Source organism: Lissotriton helveticus, chromosome 5_1, assembly GCF_964261635.1.
Source record: "Lissotriton helveticus chromosome 5_1, aLisHel1.1, whole genome shotgun sequence".
In the NCBI taxonomy this organism is placed as follows: Eukaryota; Metazoa; Chordata; class Amphibia; order Caudata; family Salamandridae; genus Lissotriton; species Lissotriton helveticus.
The window spans coordinates 1,524,143,511-1,524,169,018 of NC_136065.1; the positions used below are offsets into that span (position 1 = coordinate 1,524,143,511).

General features: G+C 44.8%; 1 protein-coding gene across 4 annotated transcripts in view; it reads left to right on the plus strand.

The window, feature by feature from the left end:
• LOC144755526 (polymeric immunoglobulin receptor-like) overlaps window positions 1–25,508 on the plus strand; it is a 222,536-nt gene that overhangs the window by 23,368 nt on the left and 173,660 nt on the right. For 3 of the 4 annotated variants that reach the window (XM_078644540.1, XM_078644537.1, XM_078644538.1), the window contains 4 exons: window positions 15,103–15,221; window positions 15,550–15,894; window positions 17,897–18,226; window positions 22,833–23,162. In XM_078644540.1, the coding sequence (XP_078500666.1) occupies window positions 15,185–15,221; window positions 15,550–15,894; window positions 17,897–18,226; window positions 22,833–23,162 (1,042 nt within the window). In that variant the 5' untranslated portion in view covers window positions 15,103–15,184. The remainder of the gene's footprint in view (window positions 1–15,102; window positions 15,222–15,549; window positions 15,895–17,896; window positions 18,227–22,832; window positions 23,163–25,508) is intronic. The other variant, XM_078644539.1, reaches the window with a different exon arrangement.

A 25,508-nucleotide genomic window follows, 5' to 3' on the forward strand; every position in this document is an offset into this window, starting at 1 on the left:
ACCAGCTCTGACACTGAGGCAGTATACTCCTCAGGCAGTGGAAAAACTTGATTTGGGGAGTTTGGGACCCACTTATCTGTGTTATTGGCAGGAAGGGCATCTGAATCAAAAGTTTGGGTTTAGAAACTGAATGGGCCTGGTTTCTTTTGCTACTTCATTTTTCCTCTACAGCTCTGACATGTTCTTTGTGCAAGGCAATAGCTCTTCACGGCAGATAATGTGAAGGACTGCACTTGGCTCTCATCAGCCTTTTAGGAGGTGTCTCTCAAAGGAAAACAAAGGACTTAGCCTCTTCCCAGAAATGTAACTTTCACTAGTACTTGACTCTGCTGACTGTCCCCCATTCTCTTACAATTAACACAATGCCAGTGCTCAGTGAGGACTGATCAGCAATCCTTTGCTGAACATGGATTAGGCAGTCCTGGCTCCATCATTCCATACAGGTAATCTAGTGTCACAACGTCCTCAGGAATTCAGACAATGCATTCTTTGATTATAAGGATGTACCTGGTATCTGTCTGATGGAACCAAGGTTCTCAAATGCAGCTAGCTCTGTGTCATTCAATGGTTGACAAGACAGATGTTCTGGACTAGCACGCCCCTTGCCTGTGCCCAAACTGTTGAGGATATCATTTCATTTTATTCCCCTCCTATTGGGGCAAGCTTATACCTGGAGATTGAGTCACTCTGGCAGAAAATCCTAAAAATTATCAAAAACTGGGACACAATGGGCCAAGTCTTTGCCAGAATGGGATTTGGTAGTATATGTCATAACTTTCCTAAAATATAGCCTACCCACACCTGAAAGAAATAAAGGGGATCAAAGATGATTTGTGCTGCACTCACATTCACTCTGGGCTTCTTCCGAGGGGCGGAGCTACCAATAGTTCAGCAAGTGCAGTCGCACCAGTGGTGTAAGAGTCCTTGTGGACCTCGATTTTAATTGTTTTGCCACCAAACTAAGGGCTCATTTATCTTACTTGCTTCAGGGCCCATAGTATCTTTGCTGCATCATGCTTCTTCCTTCTGCCACTCGAGTGTCCATCATGCTTGTGTTAGGGCCAATGGAAGCTTGTGAACCATCCCAACTGCCTTTGAAATTATTAATTCTGTTAACATTTAGAGTTAAATGTTTTCAGGCAGGTCCGAACACCACTTCTGCCAATATTGCTATAATTGCAACTAGAACTGTCAAATGTGAATGGCTTCGCCTTGACCTTGATCCAAGGAGTCAAATCCACTTGATGCCATGCCTCTAAATGCATTAGGTAACACAATAAATGGCTGAACTTGTGAAGTTGGGTTTGGCAAATCCAAAACCATACATTGTTTTGAACATTTTTAAACCTGTTTCCCCACCAGTAATCCCTCTTCAGAAAGAAATGCCTTTTGCACTCAATAGGAGATGGTTTCTTTAGGCCAAGTCAAGGCAGTGAACCTCTGCCACCACAAATCAGAAACTTACAATAGGTGCATGACGTTACTTCTGCCTGAAACGTCATAATTTTAAAGAAGCACTAAGCGTATAGCTGCACAATATGTTTATTATGCAGGCTTTAATCTCACATGGGTGAAATCAGGAACTAATTGCAGTGCCCTGCCCTCACATTTTGCCCTCATTTTACCACTAGATGCTCGTTTTCTAACTCTTGCTGTGCCCTGGGTTTTGCTAACCAGACCCAGGGCATGTGGTCTGTGTAAAAAGTACATTGTAATTAGGTATAATTAAAATGGCAATGATAGACCCCTGTAAGTTCCTAGTATATAATAAGACAAGGGGGGTTCAAACTACCTATGAGTCTCTATTATATAACAGCGCAGGGAGGTTTCAAGGCCCAGTAGATTTCCTGCACTAATGTATGCACTACTGTGGTGCCTGCTGTCATTTTAAAAGCCAGCCCTGCCTTACAGGCTGCTTTTATATTGCAGTTATAAGCAAATTCGACTTTCGATTTAAGAGTACTTCAAAATTCTCAAACTACCTTATTGTTACATACAAGTCACCCCTAAGGAGATCCTTGGGAGGCCCACGGTAGGGTGTCTTGTAACTATAAGCAGGGACATTATAAAATATGTTTTTTTTTAAATATATTTATTAAAATCTTTTTTGGAGCGTGTACACAGCACAACACAGAAAATTAACATCCAACATTTTATAGTTAAGTCAATAGAATTGCACAATTAAGCAGTAATACTAAAAGAATCGCACAAATATACAAAAAAAGAGAGAAACTCATGGGAAAAAAAAAGAAAAAAAAAAATTAAGCAAAGAATCTAGGAGCGAATGGGAAATCTTTAACTTTAGCCTCCCCGCATACCATTTTTCCAACGCTGGATCGGCTCCCAAATCTTTTTTCCTAGCCTCCGCGCTCTCCTACCCTTTCTCTCATATATTCCCTTCTCTAAATTGTAAACTGCCAGCATACTGACCAGCCATTGTTGCAATGTTGGAGGGATTTTATCCAGCCATACCCTGGCTATGGTCAATCTGAGAACTGCCATCGCAATAAACACAAATTCTTCGTAATCATTGTCAGTATCCCCCCTAACTCCCAACACTATCAAATGGGGATTTAAGATAGTCTTGATCCCCAAAGCTCCTGCTAAGAAACCCTCAATCCCTTTAAGCAACGGCTGAAGCTGAGGGCAGGTGGCAAATATATGAATACTATCTGCCGCGAACTCATTACAACGGGGGCAGTTAATCCCAGCTGTCCCTCCCCACTGAGCAATTCACGCTGGGGTAAAGTAGAGTGCATAGAGCGTTTTGTAGTGTTGAGATTGGAGAGGGGCAGAGCATAGCACTGAGCATCCTAATTTCAAAGAGGCTTGAAAATAAATTGCTTACATCTGTTTCAAGTTTCGTAGCCCATTTAGCAGCTTGTTTCTCAAGATCATCCGATTTAGAAGCTACCAGGACAGCATACAGACTACGCATAGAGCAATCTCCCCCTCTCTCTATTACTTCTAATATATTGTTTTTGCCAAACCCAGCCGCCCCCCCAATTTTGTTTCTGAGAAAACTCCTCACCTGAAGGTACTTAAAAAAATTCCCCCTATTAATATGAAACTTTGTCTCTAAAGATGAAAATTGCATAATCCCCCCATCCGGCCCCAATAAGTCTCCTAACTTAACTATCCCCTTCCTAGTCCATTCAGCCATAGTTGTATCTGCAAAGATCAAAGGTGGTAAAGAACGGTTCCTATACAATCTAGTGTAGCTGTTAAACCTCCCCAAACTGATTTTCTTTGCAAACGTCGACCAGACATTATAAGCTGCCTTAATAGTTTTGAATTGCGTCCTCTTAAAGTAAGAGGAATCAGTGCAACTCAGGAAGGCAATCTCTGTGCCGGACCCCATAGTGAATTCATAAAACCTGGTCGATAATGCAGTTATTTTGGGATCGGCACCGCCGCCTCCAATTAGGCCCTGCATATACTGCAGCACAGCTGCCCAATAATAAAGCCTAAAGTCAGGTGACCCCCAACCGCCCCTCTCCCTGGGTAATGACATAAACCTATACGCCCGCCTAGTCTTCCCATGTGCCCAAATAAATTTATTCAAAATTGATTCTAGTTTATTAAACCAGTGCGCTTCAAAAAATAGGGGGATTGCCCTGAAGAAATATAAAAACTTGGGGAGTACTAACATTTTTATAACGTTTGTACGCCCTACCAGGGACAGTCGGAGGTTGTTCATCCTTGTCAAATCTGAACTTACTCTATTAATTAATGGTGTCAGATTACGCTCCACCACAGTCTCTAAATCAGTAGTAATGTCAACGCCCAAATATACTGCTGCGCTAACCACCCAATAAAATATGTTTTGAAAGCCCTGGTGAGGGAAAAACGGCCAATTCTGTTTTCCCCATTGTGGTGAATGGCTTCATAGGCTAATATTGAGACATTTTAAACACACCCAAGATGGCCGCCCGGTGAGGAGCTCCTGGCCAGACATAGCCTTTTTGGCTAAAATCCCCAGATTCCGACCTCCTACGTGAATAAACCTACTCACCTGGGTTTCCTTCCGTAACTGCAGTCCTCGATGCTACATTCCTGAACCTGTGAGCATGAGATTCTCATCAGAATTTGCACTTGAGGCTTTCTACTGTGGAGTTCCAGGACCAGTGTGGTCGATGTCCGTTGGAGATTCTCTGTTCAGTTAAAGGGGAGTCTGGCCCAGGTATCCCGCTGCGGCCGACACCTACACAGTCAGGCATCAGGCACAGCTTCCCTCTAAACTCTGCTGCTCGACTTCCTCCTCCCCCACCTTCCTCTCTGAAGTCCCTGGTGACCAACATTTGTCAGAACCCTCTACAACGCTGCTGATGCCCCTCTGATCTCGTCGGATGGCCGCAGAGGAGTTGGGCGGAGGTTCTACCCTCCCGACTCTCCCCCTGCCACAGAGCTTGGTTACCGCTGCCTTCCCCTTCAGTTACCTCACCTACTGCGCCTCCCGCAAGTCAACTGGGACGATTTGATAATTAGCGGAGGTAAGAACTATCGGCACTGCTCTGCGTGGCGTTCTGAGCCTGTCACTCTCCCATCCATGCCGGAGAAGCGCCCATGTTGGCTCCAACTTTGCTGCCTCCTGTTCTCTTGGTCTATTGCCTTGGCTCCCACAATTCCCCCCGGGACCTTCCGACAATGGTTCGGACACCGCTGCCCAGAACATTTGCACATGAACACGGCACAGCTGCGACTCGAAAATAGACTGCCCCCCCTCTCCCCTGACTATTTGGCTCCTTTCCCCATCTAGTGCCTCACCATGAAATCAGCTACTATTTTCCTTTTTCCTCTGGACTTAGCCTCCCTGGCTTCTGGACTTGGACCCATATGCTCCCCGCCATTTTGCCACTATTTTCCACTGTCTCCCCTACCCTCGATCCGCCATTTTAGTAGTCCCTGTCCCATCCTCCGTCCCCACTGGTCTCCTACTGGGCAACATCGCGATTGTCTCTCGTTCACCACGGAGCTGCTCCTAATTTTTCTGTTTTTGTTGACATCTCTGGTGCCTTTTCCGTTTTTGTTTCCCTCTCACCTTCATGTCGTTATCTGCTTTCCTTACCCTTTCCTTTCTTTGCTCCCCCTTTTTCTTCCCCTGCACCGTAGGCTGTTTCTTGCTGACACTTAACCTCTGCTTTTACTGTTATTCCTCTTGTTGTTTGTAGCCTCATCATGCGCCTTCTCATTGCCATCCTCAAGTGTTCTCATATCCTTAACTCGTGTTCTTTTTTTCTATTGTGTAACATTGTGTAATTGTTTTGTAACTTTGTGTAACTTGGTTCGTGCCGATACTCTGTAAAGCCCTTTGATACCTCCGGGTCTAGCCAACGCTATATAAAACTCAAAATAAATAGATAAATAAGTATAAATATTGACAGTAGCCACCTAAAAACATATTTCAAGTTACCTAATTAATAGTTGAGATAAAACCAACAACTTGCCACTGTTAGATTTATAATAGCCATTTCAGAAAATAAGTTATTAAACTTTCTTATTGGTGAGCCAAACGCCAGCTTTCCAGCTGCCCTCTCCTGACTGTCCAGCCTTTCCCAGACTGAGCCAGAACTGCTTGATGAGGTAAGAAGTGTCCTGTCAGTGTAGACAAAAGATTTACTGCGGGTGGAGGACTTTAGCTGCAGAAGCCAAAAGGCAGGAAGAGTTGGTTGAGCCAGATCTAACCTCAAAAGAGAAGAATTCTCCATTTTGGATTTTGGGAGGATGGTGCTTTCTGGGACAAGAATATGCCACACTTTGAGGAAGTTGTCACACACCTGGGTGGCATCCTGCATCCCATTGGTCAGGAGTGCCCCCCTCCCCGCTTGAGGCCCAGAAACTGTGAATAAATATGGGAGAGTTGCATAGCTCCTCAGACCTGCTGCCTGAAACTACAAGTAGAAGAATGACTGCCCTGCTGGAATCTGAATCTGCACCCTAAGGACTGCACTCTGAAGGACTGCACCTGCTGCAAAATCTGGCACTTCAACCCTGAGGTCTTTGCCTTGCTTCAAGAAAGATTAAAGAGTAAACTCCCTGCAAGTTACAGGTTAACAGAGCCTACCTATCATCTCCACCAAGAGTCCTCATCCTGGAGCGCGTCCAGTGGTCTTTTAATGATTTGGTCAGGTGCATTGTGGGAATTGTAGTCCAGCCATCACAAGGACAATCAAGGAGATTCCAGACCCTTGGATTTGTGTTTTGGACACTTTGAACCTTCATGAGGAAATTCAGGAAGGAATTCCAGGTGTTTTGGGAAGTTTGGGAAGTTGTTTTGTCAAAAAGCTCCATAAGCTAACTGACAACCATCTACCTTCAACCGTGACCTGGTCTGGATTTGAGGTATGTCCCATTGAAAGCTCAAGACTTCCAGGATTTGACTGAGGCCCCGTGAAGAAGCAATCCAATGTTGTTGCACCGAAATCAGCTTGCTAGATGGGACCGCTCGACGTCAAGAGAAAAATCCTCCAGAAAAGTTTCTAAGTCCGAAGGTAAATGTACAACCAATCCACCCGCTTGGTGTATCTGACCAGGATTCCATCATGGTTGGCCTCAAACTTTGACTTTGCCCCGTTCAAGCACAACCAGATTTTCCAAAGTGGCGCTATGTGTTTTTAAGCACTAGAAAGTGTTTATTCTTTACAAATTCATATCTCTGGATCCGTACATTGGATTTTTGTCATTTTTATGCCTATTTGTTCATAACAATATAATCTAGTTTCATAATTTGGTGTTGGATTTTTAATGTGTATTGTGTCCTACTTATTTAATGTATTGGTGTTTTTAAATGCTTTACACTCCTGTCTCCTAAGTTAAGCCTGCCTGCTCCTTGCCAGCTACCAAAGGTTGAGCAAGGGAATAATTGATTGAGAACTTGACTGAATTTTTTATTCTGTTTGTTGCCTTGTTACTTGTGGTAAGTCATTACTTATCACTACTAATAAACCACTTTACAACATAACATAACCCGATCATAGGGTTTTCTACATTTTGCACATTTTCTGTTTTTGTCATGCTGTGCACCTTACTTTTGCCCAGAGGAAATGTTATACCAGTAGGAAATATTTTGTGAGAATTGTAAAACTAGAATATGAGGCCTAGCCACATGTGCTGCACTAGCAACATTCACCACATTATTTTCAAAATTGTATAGGCAATGTTTGAAATATCATCTCAGAAGGCTTTTGTATGAAAGGGCATACCTCCCATAAACATTTCATGCCGACGACTGCCCAAGCAAAATACCTGTAATTCCTGTGTGAATAACACATATTATGTTCAGAAAGCCTTCTAAAATGTTACCCACTTGGGGCAGAGCTTGCATGCCACGAAGATGGCCGCTTGAGCGAAACGCTCTGTGCCACCAATAAGCCATCCTGCATTTATCCTGAATCTGAGCTATGATGTAGCCATGACTTGGACTGCCGTTAGTGTCGGAAGGGCACCTGAATGTTACGAGCTGCCTCAGACCCTTGAACTCCTACACACTGCCGAGCAAACGGATGCGGTCTACTGCGGCCCCTGAGCAGCTGAAAGCGCCGGCCTGTCATTGATGAGGCGGGGCCACCCGCAATACTGTAGTTGATTCGCTGCCAATCGCTTCCATTGCTGACCCGGAGGCAGCAAACCTGATTGTGTTGGGGCTGGCAGAAGTGGGATTTGATCGCTGGAAGAGGCACATAGAGTAGTCCCGAGAGCCTGTGGTGTCGGGACTGCGCCGGAGGCATTGGCGCACTGTCGAGGGGCCTGCCGTGAAGCCTACACAGCGACCTGCCCGAGCAATAGCGCCTTGCTGGGAGAGGCTGTGGAGTCCCTGATTGGTGGTGGCGACCCCCCCGGAGTAAGCGGACACGGAGAGCTACGCAATCCTGTCATCTGAGGTGCAGTGAGTACCCTCAAGGGCTGGCGACTGCAGAGTAAGCACGGCTGGAGCACCGGCCATTTTGACTGCCTGCTGGTGCTGAGGACCACCTGGGAGACATTGTGGCTCCTGGTGAGTCATTGGGAGCTGCTGGACGGGTGATTCTGCGAGCGTGGGAGAGAGGTGGAGATCTGCCAGCACCTGGGTCCCGACTGGTGCTGGTGGCATACATGTACAACTGCCTTGCTGTAAAGGCTGAGGCGCATGAGCAGCGCGGAGTCCTGACTGGTGCTACCAGTAGCAGGAGAGCCCTCCATTACTTGTCCTAGGGGAAGGTCGGATTCTCACCCCTGTAGGGGCCCCACTGGAAGTGGAAGTGTGCATACAGCGTTTAAAGAAAGAAATACTCCTCTTTGGAAAGGGTGTGGTGCAGTGGTGCATGCCTTACGGACTGGCTAGGAATGCAGGCTAGAGCCCTGGATTTATCCCTGCTATGATTACTCATATTGGCTAACCTGGGTGGCTAAGGTGTCTGCGTGGGCTGACTGGGAGTCTTGACAGGGAAACCCACGACAGGCCCTCGGAAGGGCGATGAGCTTGTGAAGTAAGACACCACCGGCCCCCGTTTGACAGCACGCCGATCCGAGGCTGTGGTTGGAACCATAGGCAGGGCCTACCAGGACTGCACTTATTGGAAGCTACCTGCCTCATATTTGGTGGATTTATGCACTGGCCATTGCTGCGAGCTGACCACGATGGGCAGAGTTGACAAAACCCAGCCTAAATTCACATTCGACCATAGGAAGACGTAAGTGTGGGAGAACACCGCTGACGAGGGGGAAAATGTGCAGGATCAGGTACAGGAGGATGTGGACGGTGACATACTCACCATGCTGGCAGCTTTGGAAAAAGGCTTGCAGGGCAGCCTCTCTGTGTCGGGTACTAAAATTGACTCCCTTTCCTACCGGATGGACAGAATGTCTGAGCGACTGGATAAGCACGCAGAAAGGCTAGACATGACAGAACGCAGAGTAACTGAGGTGGAGAAGGCACAGACAGCAATGGACACTGACCACAAGCAAATGAGGAGAGTGCTGCAGGTGCTGCAAGACAAGGTGGAGGACTTGGAAGTTTGTTCCCGATGCAACAACTTGAGGATTACGGGCCTTCTGGAATCAACTCAGACTGGCAACATGGAGAAATTAGTTGAGAAACTTCTGGTAACCCTCCTCGGCGGTTAAACCTTCTCCCCCCTGTTTGTGGTGGAAAAAGCTCACCGATCCTTGGGCCCTCGCCCTGTTCCAGGAGCTCCCCCAAGACCGATACTTGCGAGACTGCTGAACTATCGGGACAGAGACTCTGCATTGACAGCTGCCAGAGACAAATAAACACTACAGTACAAGGGTTCCACCATCTCTTTGTACATGGATTTCACACCAAGAGTGCAAGAGGTGTGCAGACAGTTCACGCCACTGAAATGCCATCTATGCGATCAACATATAGACTACGCTATGCTCTATCCGGCTCGGTTGCGTGTGAACTGGCAGGGATACTCGCGCATCTTCACAGACCTAAAGGCATTGCAAAAAGCCCTGAAGGAGTGGTCCAAGGAGCTGCTGAACAGTCCAGAGCGCAGGGCCTTGGAGGGAGCTGTTGGAGGTCAACTAGACGATCAAGACTGATTTCACGCCCACACGATAGAGATAAGAGTGTTGCTGCTGGGGAGCGTGTAGAGCAGAAACACTATTGGTGTAGAGCAGAAACAGTATTGATAGACATGTGTAAACATTATTGATACAACAGTATTGATACAGTATTGGTACAACAGTATTTATTCACATGTGTCTCTGGGGGTAAGAGTGGGATGGACTGAGTTAAAAGGAACTGGAGTACACAGCATGATGGGCTGTAATACAGTGTTCATTGTAATATGACATGATTCGGGTGGGAGTACAGTGCATGTATATTCTGAATAACCAGGTTCTGGGATATTGATGGCAAATTTGCTCTACATAGCAGATGCACTATTGTTGCTGAATGGCGGGCAGGGTAAGAACAATGGCTAGTTGGAACGCATAGCCCTGCCAGACGAGCAACATCAGCCCACGAGTGAATCACACTACTGGGGAACTGATTGCGTGGGGGGGGTCCAGTGTTCATCTTATGCTGTTTTGAATTGCTTACCATCCTGAGGATACAGTGGTAGTTACTGGAGTACTTTTGTCAGGGTACAGTTGGGGTAGGCCTGGCGAGGGTGGGGGTAGGGCGGGACATGAGACTTGAAAAGAGTGGCATAACATATGTCCTAATCATGAATACACATGGTGAGCACACACTCTATCTGTTACACAGTTTGGTTCGGTGGGACAGACATGATACACCCCATGACAGACTCCGGGATATCCCGCAGTGACATACCTATTGACACACTCCGAGCACTCATGTGGAATGTCAGAGAGCATAATGACAACAGGAAGCTCCGTAAAGTCCTGGCATACTTGACGAAGCATAACATAGATATAGAGCTACTGCAGGAGACACATCTCCCTCTCAATCACCACTTGCAGCGTAGTAGAGGCTTACAGGGTAACGTACATGCGGCAGGCTTTACCACTCATGCACGTGGGGTACTTATTCGGGTGAATCCTAGGTCTGCTCTAACACTAGTACCATTAGACACGGATAGTGAGGGTCGCTTTGTGATATCCTGGTGCAGAGGGAAGGGAATGGATCTACTCTAGTTAACATTTATGGCCCAAATTTTGACAACCCTGATTTTTATAAAGCACTGTCAGACGTGGTCAGCTTGAGAGGTGAGGGGCGGCTGCTTTTGGGAGGGGATCTCAATTTAGTCAGGAACCCACGGCTGGATAAATCGGGGGCCGGAGAGACATATCACAGCTGCAGTTAGAGCAGTAGATGGCGCAATGCTAAGTTTTGTCTTGTGCGATGTGTGACGCCAGAGGCTCTCGGGCAAAGGGGGATTTACGCATTATTCTGCCTATCATGACCTGCATACCCGAATAGATTACTGGCTGGCAGGCAGGCAGTTAAATGAGAGAGTACGGGCCTGTGAGGTGGTTCCTCGTATGCTTTCGGATCATTCCCCATTACTTTTAGTGCTTGACACCCCCAGAAAGGCTATCCCACCTTTCACTTGGCTGAAGCAATTGAAACATTCTTTGAGAGTATTGTGGGATCGGTAGATAGCTTTCAGGTTGTATGGGAGGCGTTTAAAGTATACATCCACAGTGTTAATATGACCAAGCACTCAGGTGTTCTTCGCACGATACACAAACAATTCACTGACTAAGAACAGAAACTAGCAACCTTAGAAAAACGCCTTCAGGCTGGTACAGATGATGAAACTGCGCAGGAAGGAAATCAAATTCTTGGTGGGGGAATATCACAAAACCGTGGATGCTGAACTAAAGCACCTCTGTAAATACGCCACAGCCCTGGTATACGGAGAGAGCCAGCAACGGGGTGCGGTCTTAGATCAACTGCTCAAAAAGCGGCAGGAACAAACAGTAGTGACAGAGATTAGATCGGCGGAGGGCGACACCCTTACTGAGGAGGCAGCGATTGCGGGAAGGTTTAGACAATACTACTCTGAGCTCTACGCTACTAGTAGCGGAGCTACTGAGGAGGAAATCTTGGAATACCTCACACATATAAAGCTAACATGGCTCATGAATACGCATCATGAGTTTCTTATGAGACCTGTTGAAAGGGAGGAAATTCTCTTGCCACTATCGAACATGAAAGTGGGTAGTGCGCTTTGAATAGATGGACTCACTGTTACCTTTTACAAGGCAGTCCTGGATTTATTGGTGCCACAGCTAGCTACACTTTTTGATGAGATATGCATACTGGGAACTATGCCACCCACGATGAGGGAAGTGATTATTGTTAACAGCCTGAAACCGGGTAAGCCCCGGGAAGACTGCACTTCTTACCGCCCGCTCCCACTGCATAGTGTGGATACGAAAATATTTGCAAAGATCCTGGCAAACCGGTTGGTCCCTTTAATTCCACTATTGGTAGCTTCGGAACAGGCGGGATTTGTACCGGGCAGGAACCTGACCTATATCCTCCGCACAGTGTTCGGCGCTCTACAACACATTTGACCGGAGACACAGGCGATAGCAGTATTTCTCGTCATGGAGAAAGCTTTTGACTCTCTTGAATGGCCCTTTATGAGACAGGTTTTAAATAGTATGGGCTTGGGGCCGGTCTTTCTTCAATTATTAGGAGTACTGTATAGCGCTGGCAAAGCCAGAATTAAAATATGTAACCTAGTGACAGACTCTATATCTATCACTAGAGGTACACAACAGTGTAGCCCTCTGTCTCCAATATTGTATGCGCTGGTGGCCGAACCCCCTAGCCTGCGCACTCAGAGAATATCATAGATACAAGGGCATTAGGTTCCTGGGCTATGAATTAATTGTCTCCACCTATGCGGACGATACACTTTTATACGTTAGAGACCCTGAAAGTAACCTTTTTCCGGTTCTGCGTGAAGTGATACATTTCGGGGCAGTGTCCAGACTACGGGTCAACTGGTCAAAATCTATCATATTTCCACTTACACAGGCCATGACACCATTCGAACCAGACTACCCGTTGCAATGGTCAACGGAAGCCGTGACATACTTAGGTATAAGGGTGCATACCAATTCAGAAGTTGTATGTAGAGAAAACTATGGAGTAGCAATCAGTAAATTAGAGGATGACGTGGACTGTTGGATTAAGTTACCTCTATCCTTGATGGGCAGAATCTCCATTATGAAAATGGTGGTATTGCCTCGTTTTCTCTTCCTTTTTTCCAATGTTCCCATGGTTCTCCCTTGCTCATTCTTTTGTCTTACTACGCTGATGGATAAGTTGGCCTGGGCAGGCAAACAGGTGCGTGTCAGATGGCAGATTCTTACCCTGAGATACCACATGGAGGGGCTGGGTGTGCCCGACTTCGACCTATATTACAGGGCAGCGCAGAGTGAGCATGCATACCACTGGATGCCCGGTACTCCGGACACCCCACACCTTCGTATAGAAACTGTAGTGGCTGCCCCCCTCTCCCTGCCGGTTTTGATGTTTGTGACTGCTGATTGAAGGACAGGGATATTGGATTCCATCAAAGCGACAACGCACTCTTGGCACTATCTATTACAGCTACAGGTGGGTGCCATTCTCTACTCCCCACAGGCACCGCTAGATTGGTGTTACTGGCTACCTCCGTGGAGGAATAGGGGGTGACGGGTGCGCTTAATTTGCTTGGAGAATGGACTGTAGGTGCCCTTTTTGATGATTGTAGCGCAAAACTGGGGAGACCTGGTGACGGGTGATGATACACCCACTATTCTTACACAATTCCAATTCCACAGAACATGACAAGCGATGCTGCACATTTTAGGGGACAATTTGCTGGAACCACCTGAGCTGCCTGCCTTGTCATACGTCATAAAGGCGAAGTCGCCATCCAGAATAGTGTCTGAAAAATCAATAAACTATCCATAGCATATAGAGAAAATCACTATACTAAAGCCTGATTAGCTTGGCAAAGAGACTTGGCTCGGGACATAGACAACACTATGTGGGCTTACAGCTGTACCAGCACGAAACGCATTTCATTGAACGGTAGACATAGATTGATACACTTTATGTATCTCAATAAGGTCTATTACAACCCAGAGAGACTGCACAGATTTGGCTTATGAGAAGAGTCGACCTGTGAATGCTGCAATGTGCAGACAGCTGACTTCCTGCACCTGGCCTGGACATTCCCGGGGATATCCAACTTTTGGGACCAGGTATTTAGGGATTTGGGACAGGTGGCAGAATTGACACTTACTCCAGAGCCCGCTCTTGCACTGTTGGGCTACTCTAAACAGATACCTAAGGGAATACGCCGTCTGGTTGACATGGGATTGCTATTAACCAAACGCAGGGTGGCGATTTATTCGTCACGAGGTCCGACACCCACGATTGCCCAGTGGTCACGGGATATGCTATATTTGAGCACTCAAACAGAAATTTTAGCAAACTTCTCCCGCCACGGAGCAGACCTCAAAACTTCTGGGAACTGTACAAGACCTGCCTAGTAAACAAGGCGTAGGGCACTGTTGCTGCAGAAAGGGACTCACAGGAACTGGCTGGGACTACTCCTGACACATAGGGGGTCATTATGATGACGGGCGGACTTAGTCCGCCCGCCATCATACTGGGACCCGGGACCGCTCGCCATAAGGGCGGGGGTCCACATCAGGGCATTAGGATGCGCACACCACACAGGCGGGCGCATCATGTATATTTACCATTGCGGCTGGCAGAGCAGAAATCTCTGCCCGCCGCAGTGGTAAAAGAGCAAGTTGTGCTTTTCTAAGCGCAACATGACCGGCACCGCGCGGTGCCTGCCATGTTGCACTTAGAAATGCGGGGAGGTACCATAGGTACCCCCCATGTGCACCCCCCAAGCCACGGACTCCCAGGGGGCCCGCAAGGGGCCCCCGCAAGGAGTCTCCACATGCCTTTCCGTGGCGGCATTGCCGCCACGGAAAAGCATCAGCAAAAGCCCATTGTAATATGGCGGGCGGTGTCTAACAGACACCGCCTCCATATTAATCATTTTCCGCCCCGGCCGCAAGGCGACCGGGGCGGACAACAGGCAGGCGGTGTTTCACACCGCCAATTGGGACATAGATGTCGCAAATCCGGAAATCCGCCTGACATCATAATGGACCCCATAGTTTGTAAACACTAGACCTGGGGTGTTACACTGGGCAGTGTACATGTTGGTTGCTTCTTTATGCTTACATTACTACGGGACTAAAGTGAGAGGGGGCTGTTTACAGGCAGGAGGGGGTGGTGCGAATCGATAATATGTGGTTACTGGAAATAAACTGTCTGTTGTCCTTTGGTATTCTGATGTAACATCATTTATAGCCATGTGTCATTGCTACTGCCTCTCGGATGTACTGAATCTCATGTTTGTTTTGATTAAAAAGTTAATAAATATTTAAAAAGATAAAAAAAAATACCCACCTCTAATAAAAGCCACATGAAACAAGGGCCATTTCTCCAAATCTTAAAATTTCAACAAGAAAATGACACATCTTATGGACAACATCCCAAGCAGCAACGACTATCTGTTTGGTATCGAACTCAGAAATGTTAATGTCTGTTCTAAAAGAATGAAATGTTTATGATTTGTGTTCTTGGTTCTTTTCTTGTTTAAGGTGATAACCCAGAAAAAGAGGTGCTTCTGTTAAAGAGGAAAGAATTTGTTTGGAGATTTCCAGTGTTTAACATCACAATACCATGTCTATCTTGATTCTGCTAGTAGTCCTTGTGAGAGGTGAGTGTCCTGACCAGGGATTACGTTTCATACTTGAGTCGGTCAGCTTGGAGGCTAGAGTAATACCAAGTGCAGGCACTATATAAAAAATTGACATTTTCAATAAGTGTATCTCTTGTTTATGAGAGAAAAACATGTAGTAGCAAGATAGCAGACACATTGTTGCACAAAAATACCAACTAGGTTGAGCCAGGATATGTAGTAGAATTTTGTAAATAACCCCCTCAAAAAGAGTTAATATCTACACTACATGAGTCGTTGTTTTTTAGTTTCTTCCTCTTTTAAGGTCAGCTAATAGCAAAGTAATCACTATACTCATTTTTCAAAGCAGTTTCCAGTGCCCTACTTGGTCCAGAAATTGTGATTGCTGAGCGAGGCAGTTCAGTCAATATCACATGCCACTATGCTATCTCACCTGTCAACATCCATGGGAGAAAGTTCTGGTGCAAGATCTCTGGCACTCTGACTGGATGTAGCACAATTATATCAAGCACACCATATCTTGCAACAGCAGGCTACAAGGATCGGACACGGCTTGTCGACAGTCCTGCAAATGGCACATTTCAAGTGGAGATGGCAAGGCTGAGGCGGGAGGATGGAGGACAATATCGCTGCGGCATTGGCCAGAGTAATGACGGTTTCTTCTCCAGTGTCTTCTTGGGTATTTCTGAAGGTATGGTTTTATATGCAGACTAACATGATTGGAAAATGACACATTGTTGGGGTATGAGAGTAACCAGTTTCTCTCTCTCTCTGCTGAGTACTGTGGGGCATATTATCAAGGATGGCGATAGGGAATTTTCGCCGCTTTAACAGCCGTTTTCGGCCACTAAGCGGCGATAATTCTATCGCCCTATTAGCAAGCAGTTAGCGACAGCTTTTAGGTGATAGCGAGCGGTTTGGGTCCCGCTTTGCATGTTAGCGATATTTATCGCTAATTACATGCGAAGTGGGCGAACCCAAACTGTTAGCCACTGAAAACAGTCGCTAACATCGCTATCGCCTATTAGCAAGGCAGGCATAGCGATGGAAATATTCACGCTAAGCGCGAATATCTCCAAATACTAACACCTGCCCTGACCAGTTTTTAGCCATGTTATCCAATGGGAGGTGGATAACATGGCTAAGAGCATTTCGTCGCTAATGCGTGAATATACCTGTATTCACAGTGATATTCACGCATTTCGCCGCTATCCCCGGAAAATGTATCGCTTTGGAGATAAACGTTGCTAATAGCACGTTATCTCAGCAATAAATTCCGGCGATGCTCAGCGATAAAAAAATCGTCGCTAAGCCTATTTAGCGATAAATATCGCTACTTGTTGGTAATATGCCCCTGTATTTTTAGCTTGCACAACAGACATGCAAAGTATAACTGGAACAACAAATGCAATGCTCAGGAACTCATCATTGATGTGACAGCTGCAATTGAAAATGTAAATAAGCGTATAAGTCGAATTAAAATATCATATTGCCCGTAACACTGAGAAAAAAAGACTGTGTGACCAAACACTGTGAGCGACCAACCCATGCTGCGCCGGGCCATTGGCTGTTGACAGCAAGGGATGGCTGCAAGGCCTGCCCCTCAAGGCCTGAGCCCAAGCTGCTGGGACTGTCCAACACAGTCTTTTACATGGGAGTTGTCCAAAGCGCCTGTAATAGCAGCTGCAATATTTTTGTCCAAGATGTGACCAGACAATTTGATCATTATGGGTTTGTGGACCGGAGAGCGGTTTGGAGACCCTAAATAGATGCCTAGAGAAAAATCTCCCATGTCCAAGTCAGATTCGAATATTTTTAAATGTTGTGTCAGTTCTCCACTATCTAACCTCTTTATATTGAGATAAAACCAATTTTTAAATGTTAATATCTCCCTAAAATCTTGACGACTACGGAACACATTTATAATGATTGAATACCTAATAAAACTATGCAAATAAGTAAAAGACTTTAACACAAATATACGCAATACCAATAAAACAACCATAATCTTCGACCACGTGCAGAAGATTATGTAACATTAAAGAGTCCATAGATTCGCCATGCATTAGAGGGCAGCTTGTTGCTGTGACTCCAGATGTAGTGGTTGCAATGCAATGACTACCAACAGAGGAAGGTTCTGGTATACATAGAGGGTGTGTAGACAGCGTGGGTTGCCATTATGTGGTCTCAGTACTATAGATTCACCAGGACAATTAAAGAAGGCTTTTAGGCAGAGAGATAAAGAATGTGTCCTACTCGCCTATGCCTCTTTTATCACTCTACTCACATTTTACCCTCACTTGAAGGTGTAGTGACTGAGATGAGTTTGACTTATGTCAGGATGTTAAATGAACATTGGTTGCAACGTCAGGTGGAATTCTTGTGTTCTGTGTTTGTGCTGTGTGGAATTTGGAATCGTGGGGAAGCTGTGGCGTTTTGAATTTTAACTGTAGTTGGGTGGGGAAGGTGGGAGTGGGAGTGGTTCACTCTGTGAATAAACTGTTTCTTTACCTTAAGCACAAATTCGTCCACCTAGCCACAATAATTATGAAGTTCATTCCTCACTGTTCACACAGTTCTGTTTTTTAAGACGATGTAAACGCTAAGACTCACGAGGTAGATACCATGTATTTTGAATATTGAGTTTTGAGCATTCTACAGCTGAATTGTGTCACTGTTCTGTGCCCTAACAGGCCCCAATATGACTGACCATTTAGAACTGGTGTCTGGAGAGCTACACGGATCAATCTCCATCAGATGCAGGTTTCCAGAGTCACAGAACAAGAAGACGTACTGGTGCAAGATGAGGAAAACAGGAGCATGCCGCATACTAGCAGACACGGAAGGCTACGTGGAAAAGAGATATATGGGGAGACTCCTCGTTATCCCTGAAGACACAGGGGACGTGGTTAAGATTCTGACTAACCAGCTCACTCCAGAAGATGCCGGGTGGTATCGGTGTGGGACAGGCACCTTCAGGAGTGGTGGAAGATGGAAAGATGTGCAAGTGGTTGTTTCCACAGGTAAGATTTAGACTGTGGACTTAGGGCATCAAATAACACAGGCATGGGCATGGATGGGCCGGGTCTGTCATTTTCTAACAGCTTTAACTCCTGGATAAAAAATTACGATCTAGCTTTTGATGCTGGAATTCCATCAGGAAAAAAATATATAATTCTATCCCATTAACATTTGTGAGAATTTCTCCCAGTGGTGTAAATATTTAAGGTGTTCCTTTACTTCAAAAAGAACTCTTCAAATTAACGGATTCATCTGAAATTGCTTCACACAGAGCGAAACTGTTGTGTTATTTTTTAACATACAACTTCCAACTTTTAAATATCCCAATTTCTCATTATGTAACACTTCCCAATGCTAATCTACTGCATGCAGACACGGTGGCAGGGTTTATCTTGCTGCATCAATACCAGTGTTTCTCACTAAGTAAAATCAAATAAATTCAAGAAAGCTGCATATGGTTTGAAAGCAGTCAATGCCCACCTCCCGAAACCAGCCACCCAAAATTGGTTTCAAATACAATGCATGAATACAGAAGATGAGAGAAGCATTGATATATGAGCATATATTCATAGTGTTCCAATCCCTCAGTGAAAGGATGACTATGATGACAGAAATAGTAGTTCTTTCACATTGATGGTGTTGAAAATTAATTTTATTCAGTATTCAAAACACAGCAGCCAACGCGTTTCACCCATGTGGGCTTCTTCAGGGCAAGTAAAATGGTCCACACAGTCCGGGGGGGGGGATTTCTCCGGGAGTTGGCTCAGGTCTGTCCGTACTAGTTTGAATAATTATTTATTTAGGACACAGAGCCTGAAAAATATTCGATCTATGAGCCTCCGTAATATCAGTCTCTTCAATGGCCAGTGTGTGTTAAGTGTAACACGCTCAGTCGCTAGCCTGAAAAATATTTGATCTATGAGCCTCCGTAATGGCTGTCGCCTCATAGATCGAATTTCACCTGCATGGGTGAACCGTGTTGGCTGCTGTGTTTTAAATACTGAATAAAAAGAATTTTCAACAACATCAATGTGAAAGAACTACTATTTCTGTCATCATAGTCATCCTTTCGCTGTGGGATTGAAACCCTATGAATATATGCTCATATATCAATGCCTCTCTCATCTTCTGTGTTCACACTTTCCAATGCTTTTGTAAAAATCCAATTTCATTTTTTTTCTTTTTTTATTAAAGCTGTTTTCTTTTTAACTAACATTTACATCTCTATGGGGAAGACTGTCGTTGTCTTTACTTTTGTGAAGAGCTATAGATAGTGAATGGAGGAGTTGAGCCCATGTTTCTTCTTCCTCTGAGACATCACTCAAATAGTTAATAAAAATAGGTATTACCCTATTGGGTGATGTATGGACTGGTACACATGTATACTCCTTCCAAGATCTCTAGACAACCTATAAGCTGTCCACAACCCAATTTCACAAATACCTCCAACTACGCCACACTCTACACACTTATATAATATACAGCACCATCCTGCTGGAATTAAGTCCCCTAGAAACCAGCGGCGGCCAGCACAGGTAAGCGTGGTGGGGTGGAGTAGGGCGTGGTGGAAGCCAACAGACAACGGAATAGGTATTATTTATTTATTTAATTATACCTATTCTGTCATCTGTCGGCTTCCCCCTCCCACCCTGCCCCCGCCCCACCCCACCACATTTACCTGTGCCGGCCACTGCTGCTAGAAAGGAAGCTCATGATGGGTGCCATTGGAAGAGGAGGGGTCTTGCAGATATATCGAACACTTATCATGAATGCCCCAGACACAATTGGATCCCTCCAAAACAAATTGGGATGAATGGGTGGGCCCATTGGAGCATGATGATTGGAGGGATGCCTTTTTTTTTGTTCAATATCTTTATTATTTTAAAAAGTGAGAGTTCATACAATTACAATAAAATGCAATACATCAGGCTAAAGTAAGCAATAAGTAATTACATTTTTTGAGGAGACTATATATACTAATATAGAGTCCATGTTAGAAAGCTAACAAAATCACAAATAGTACTAAATCACAGTATATAATTTAAAAAATATTACATATTAGAATGATAACAAAATGTTAACAGTATTGTATATAATCCAAAAAATATCAGAAGGAGAAGAAGAAGAAGAAGAGAGAAAGAAAGGATAGAAAGAGGGAAGAACAGGAAAAGCAGGAAGAAAGAGAGAGGGAATGATTTATAGATAAATAAAATGATAGGTAACTAGCTAGATAAATAAATAGAAAGTCAAATAAATAAATAATAAATGATAAATGGGGGCCCTGCTGCAGTGGAAAAAATAAATTAAGAAGTAGAGACAAAAGGATATTGAATTGAAGGGATGCCTTGATGGCTTTAAGGGTCATAAGTTTTCATCACAACTGCGTCTGATTCAAACATATTATCTACACTGTGCTTATCTCACACTAGACCGATTACATAAAGCGGGTCTTATGCTATATGCTGAATGCACCAGCAACTTTTTACCATGTGGTTTGTGAATGTCCTCATAATCAAAGATATTGGGAGATGGTAGTGGCGGAACTTACAACAGTGGTTGGCTGGGTCGTGGAACTCTCTCCTAAGTTGCTCCTACTGTGGATACTGGAGGGGCCTAGGGGCACGAGGTCAGATTGAGCACTGCTGGGCATGGCTACCATGGTAGCCAAGCAGGACATTGCTGCTTGCTGGAAATTAGCAACACCACCAACACTTATTCAATGGCGAAGAGGGGGGTGGATTGGTGCGCCCAACAAGAAATGCTGGTATATGGGGCTATGGGATGACCTGCTAAATATTCTAAGATTTGGAGAAAATGGTGGGGGGGGAGTACTAAATGGTTAAAGTCATACCGAACACCGAATCCTGGGACACTGTGAAGTTAATGTGATACCATCTAATATTCACTTTTTTGCCATGACTGTTTCTGATAGAGCTGTGCAGATGGGTTATTGTGTATTTGTTTGCACCATTCAAATGTAAAACTAATATAATTTGGTTATTAAAAGAAAAATAAACTTTTCACTATGTAAAGCGGTGTCGCAAACACTCTTAATGGCAGTAAAATATAAACTAGGTGTATTGAGATAAAAGTATAATATTTCATAATTCATGGGATTCTACTATCCCTGCATAAACACCAGTCTCTAATTTCTTTATGAGTGGCTTGTGACACACCCAGTCGCTGATTACTGACAATGCCAGCTGCCATCAGCTGAGGTGAAAGGCAAGTCAGTTCAGGAAGCATAATTGAAGCAGTTTTTTTAAAACAATGAAAAAGAAGATATTTAGAAAAAAGTTAGAATCCTTCTGCATGTTTCTACACAATCCGGGCTGCAGCTATTTTTTTTTAAAACCTGATTTGTATTGAACTGTTAATATCTTTTTGCAACAAATATTTAACAGATTTTTGATGAGGCCTTTGGCCTGATTTCTCTATATGGTTAAAGAGTTCCTCCTTTCTTATAATGTACGGCAGGGGTGATATATATCCCTTATTTAATCAAAAGTAATGAACTTCCAAATATTGGTTTCTTTCTAGCTCTGAATGGTGTAGCGGAAATCACATAGTAAACAAGTTACATAAATATTTCTGTGGTTGCATTTGCCAATGGACAGGGCCGGGCTGGGCTATAGCGCAATCAGGGCATGCCCGACCGGCTGGTCTGAAAAGTCAGTGTGTGGGCCAGTTTTTGTCTGTTTATGGGCCTGTTTCATGGTCTGCTGGGCCGTGTTTCTTTAGAATTGATGTACCTGCTAATAAAACAAAGATAGCCTGTCACAAGCTCAAATCCATACTTTGCAAAACCCATGAACAATGTGTCTTTACAGTTAACAACTGCTCACATTTGCATAGACTGGCCGCTTTTTAGCTTTCTAATTCTCTAATGGGCAGGGCCGGATTGACTGTAGCGGCCACTGGGCGTTTTCCCGGTAGGCTGGAAGGTTGGGGGCCGGTTTTGGAGTGGTGGGGGACGAATTGTTGTTAATGGGGGGAGGTTTTGCAGCAGTTCTGCAATATTGGCCCCTGTTACAAAACAACAAAAGCAGCAGCAGTGTTTCCAAAACAGCAGCCTTCCCCACCTTTCCTCTACCCCCTCCTCCAGTGCCAGTCCAACTTAATTGCCAGGGCTGGTTTGTGTTCTCAGTCCGACCGCGCTAATGGGGCCACATTTATTTTGGTGCTTAAACCTCATTTCTGTCCCAGTTCCAACTTGCCAATGGAGAATCTTACTTGGGCAGCAAACGTTATAAAAATAAACATTTGAACGATTTGTAAAATTAAGTCCTACAAACTTATAAACCTGCTTTCAATGTGCTAGTCCATGTCCTTTAAACAAATCTCAAATTTTCATTTTTGACTGTTTAAGATCCTAACTTGCCCTATTTCTGTTGTGAGTAGCTTATCCAGGTATTTTTCCTTGCTCCCACATATACTACTGTGTTTATAATAGGAGACGCACACAGTAGGTAACAGAACACAAAAATAAAGTAGTAATGAATGTGCTTCTTACACGTGATTTGGGAGTAGAAAATGACTGTGTCAGCGTTTATATACATTCAGCCCATGAGGTCACTGGTGACGTCAAACCTTCATATTTCATTGCAGACACAAATGTGACGGAAAGAGTCAAGGCCCTGCGTAGTGTCCCCGGAGGTTCGGTGTCTACTGAATGCCACTATGACGCGCAGGTGAACTATGAGCACAAGTACTGGTGCAAGTGGAGAGGAACCGGGTGCACCCGTTTGGTCAACGATGCCGGGTTTGTAGATGATGCCTTTAGAGGGAGAATATCTCTACTGTCCGAGCAACAGACAAACGGCACATACACTCTACGACTGACTGATCTGAGGGCCGAGGACGCCGGCTGGTATTGGTGCGTCGCCATCAGTGGCCGCAGTATTCTGACATCGTCCATGGAACTGCGGATTTCTAAGGGTACGGTAGGTGATCTTTCCTGTATTGTGATGTTAGGTACATTAGTAATAAACAAGTAATTAAACTAGCATTTGCAATGCAACAGGTCTCGTATTTACGAGAGTTTGAGCTATTGGCATTGTAAATGACAATGCCTTTTATTTATGTGTTGTTTTTAAAACAGACAAATACAAAACATTGTCATTTACAATGTCAATAGCTTAAACTCTCCAAATCATGAAGTGAGGTCAGTCTGAGCTGGGAGTAGTCTCTGTAGATAGCCACTGCACTGGAAGTAATGAGGTGGTACCAGAGACGCTCGGAGCCAGGGAAGCACGCTCCTGGCAGAGATGTGGAGTCAAGGAATACGAATAAACTGTGCCCACATTACTGTAAAGCAGGCCCGGCCACTTGAAACCAATTGGCCCCAGGACCAGCTGTAAACTCCGTCCGTCCCTTTTACGTGAAACGCTGTGCCTCACCCCCTTAAAATAAGGGGAAATGAAAGTACCCTAGGAAAGGCAACAGTACACACAGGACAGGATTCAAGCATGCTTTTTGGCCAAGGAAGCAACAGATGTCTGGAAACTCATACTGGTAGACGGGAAAGAAGAAGTCCAATGTGAAGACGCTCGGCAGAACCCAGAGTGAGACGTGGCACCACGTCACTGCCACGTTAGGGCAGTGACACGTTAGAGAAGTGACGTGGCCCTCTGGCTGATGTGCAGGCTGTAGAAATTGGGAACAGGTCTCTAATCCTGGCTCAACCACTGTGTGAACCTACGTAGCTCACTTTTAAACCTGTGCCTCATATCCCCACTGCCACGAGAGCTTACAAACAGGCTAGCTTCGCATTGTGGTAATCGTAAATTGTATTTATATAGTGCTTACTATTCCTGACGAACCAATGAAGTGCTTTACAGCAAGTAGCACGATACTCCTTAACACAAGGTTAGAGGTAAAAATGAAGTAGTTAATTAACATTTTTTTTTTTTTTTTTTATTGTTGTTCTTTTGTTTCCTTGTGGATTAGTTGTGGTAATTGTGTTAAGTATTATGTGTTCTATTAAAAAAAAAGTCAGCATTCACTATCTTTTGACCTGAACTCTTATGGTCGATTCGCAAAGGGAAAATGCTAGATGTGTGGATGCAATACAAACATTTCACCCACGTATGCGTGACATATTGGACTTTGAATTCAGTATTCTCCATTGTTACTCATACATAAATGGTGTAAATTGTGATTTGAAAGCCTTTTTATAAGAATCACGTATATTGAATGAGTTATGACTTGTGCACAAATTAAGTGTGGAAAGTGCATGTGCATATTTTTAAGTGCATAAAAACTGGGTTTGACAAAGTGAGACTCCTTTCCCTAAACACACTGTGGTAGATTGCTGATTTGGAGGGAGTGGTTTTCATAAGGGGGCAGAGGTCCTGTAAACGTTTGCTGCCTAATTTGACTATGTTTTGAGTGTTTAATGGGTTGTCACATGCAATAAGAACAAATGATGGACAGAATGCTAAACAATGTCAAACATTCACCCCCAGTACAGAGATCTGGACCTAAGTCCAGCTTTGTTTTGCTCCCAACGCCATTGCAGCTTGGACCCAGCCATATGCAAATCCGTCTTAACCCTGCGCCCCACGGGAACAGTCCAGCCCGAACTGCCAGGCAGGTCCTCCACGGACACGAGGAACAAGCATCTTAATGTGGGTTTGGGTCTCAAAATCCTCCATTTAACCTGTGCCAGCTACTGTTCGCCTACAGAAGTTGGGTCTTGATGGATAGTGGCATAGCAATGGTGCAATAAGCCCTTGTGTAAGCAAAGAAACATATCCCCTGTCCACTGGATGAGTGGTAAAATGCAGACATCATTGGGGTTCAGTAGACTTTTAAAGCCCTTGGGCCCCAGTGCAAATACATCCGCTGCTCTACTGACAGCGGATCCCCTTATGGTTGGCCTTTTGAGGGAAATGAGGTGGGAACTCAGGTAACAGTGTGTGTGTTGGTGGGGTGATATATTCCACTGCAGTGGATTAACCAGTTGTCCCAACCAGAGACGTAGCATTCCTAATGTCAAGATTAAAAGGTGCAGGTATTTTGATGGTTGTTCTGAGTACTTAGTGTCTGAGTAAAAAGGACTTTCAATGAGGACCTAAGTTGATGGAAGGTGTTACTACTGCACACTGGTTGGGTTCTGTCTATTTTACATTGGTTCTTGTGTTTCCACGAAGGGCCAGTCTTGCGGTAACGGGAATCTGGCGTTTCCCTGGGAGGCTGGAAGGGTGAGGTCTGATTTTGCAGCGGGAGGGGACACTTTTGGTATTGGTGGCCGGTTTTCCAGTGGTGCTGCTATATCGTCCA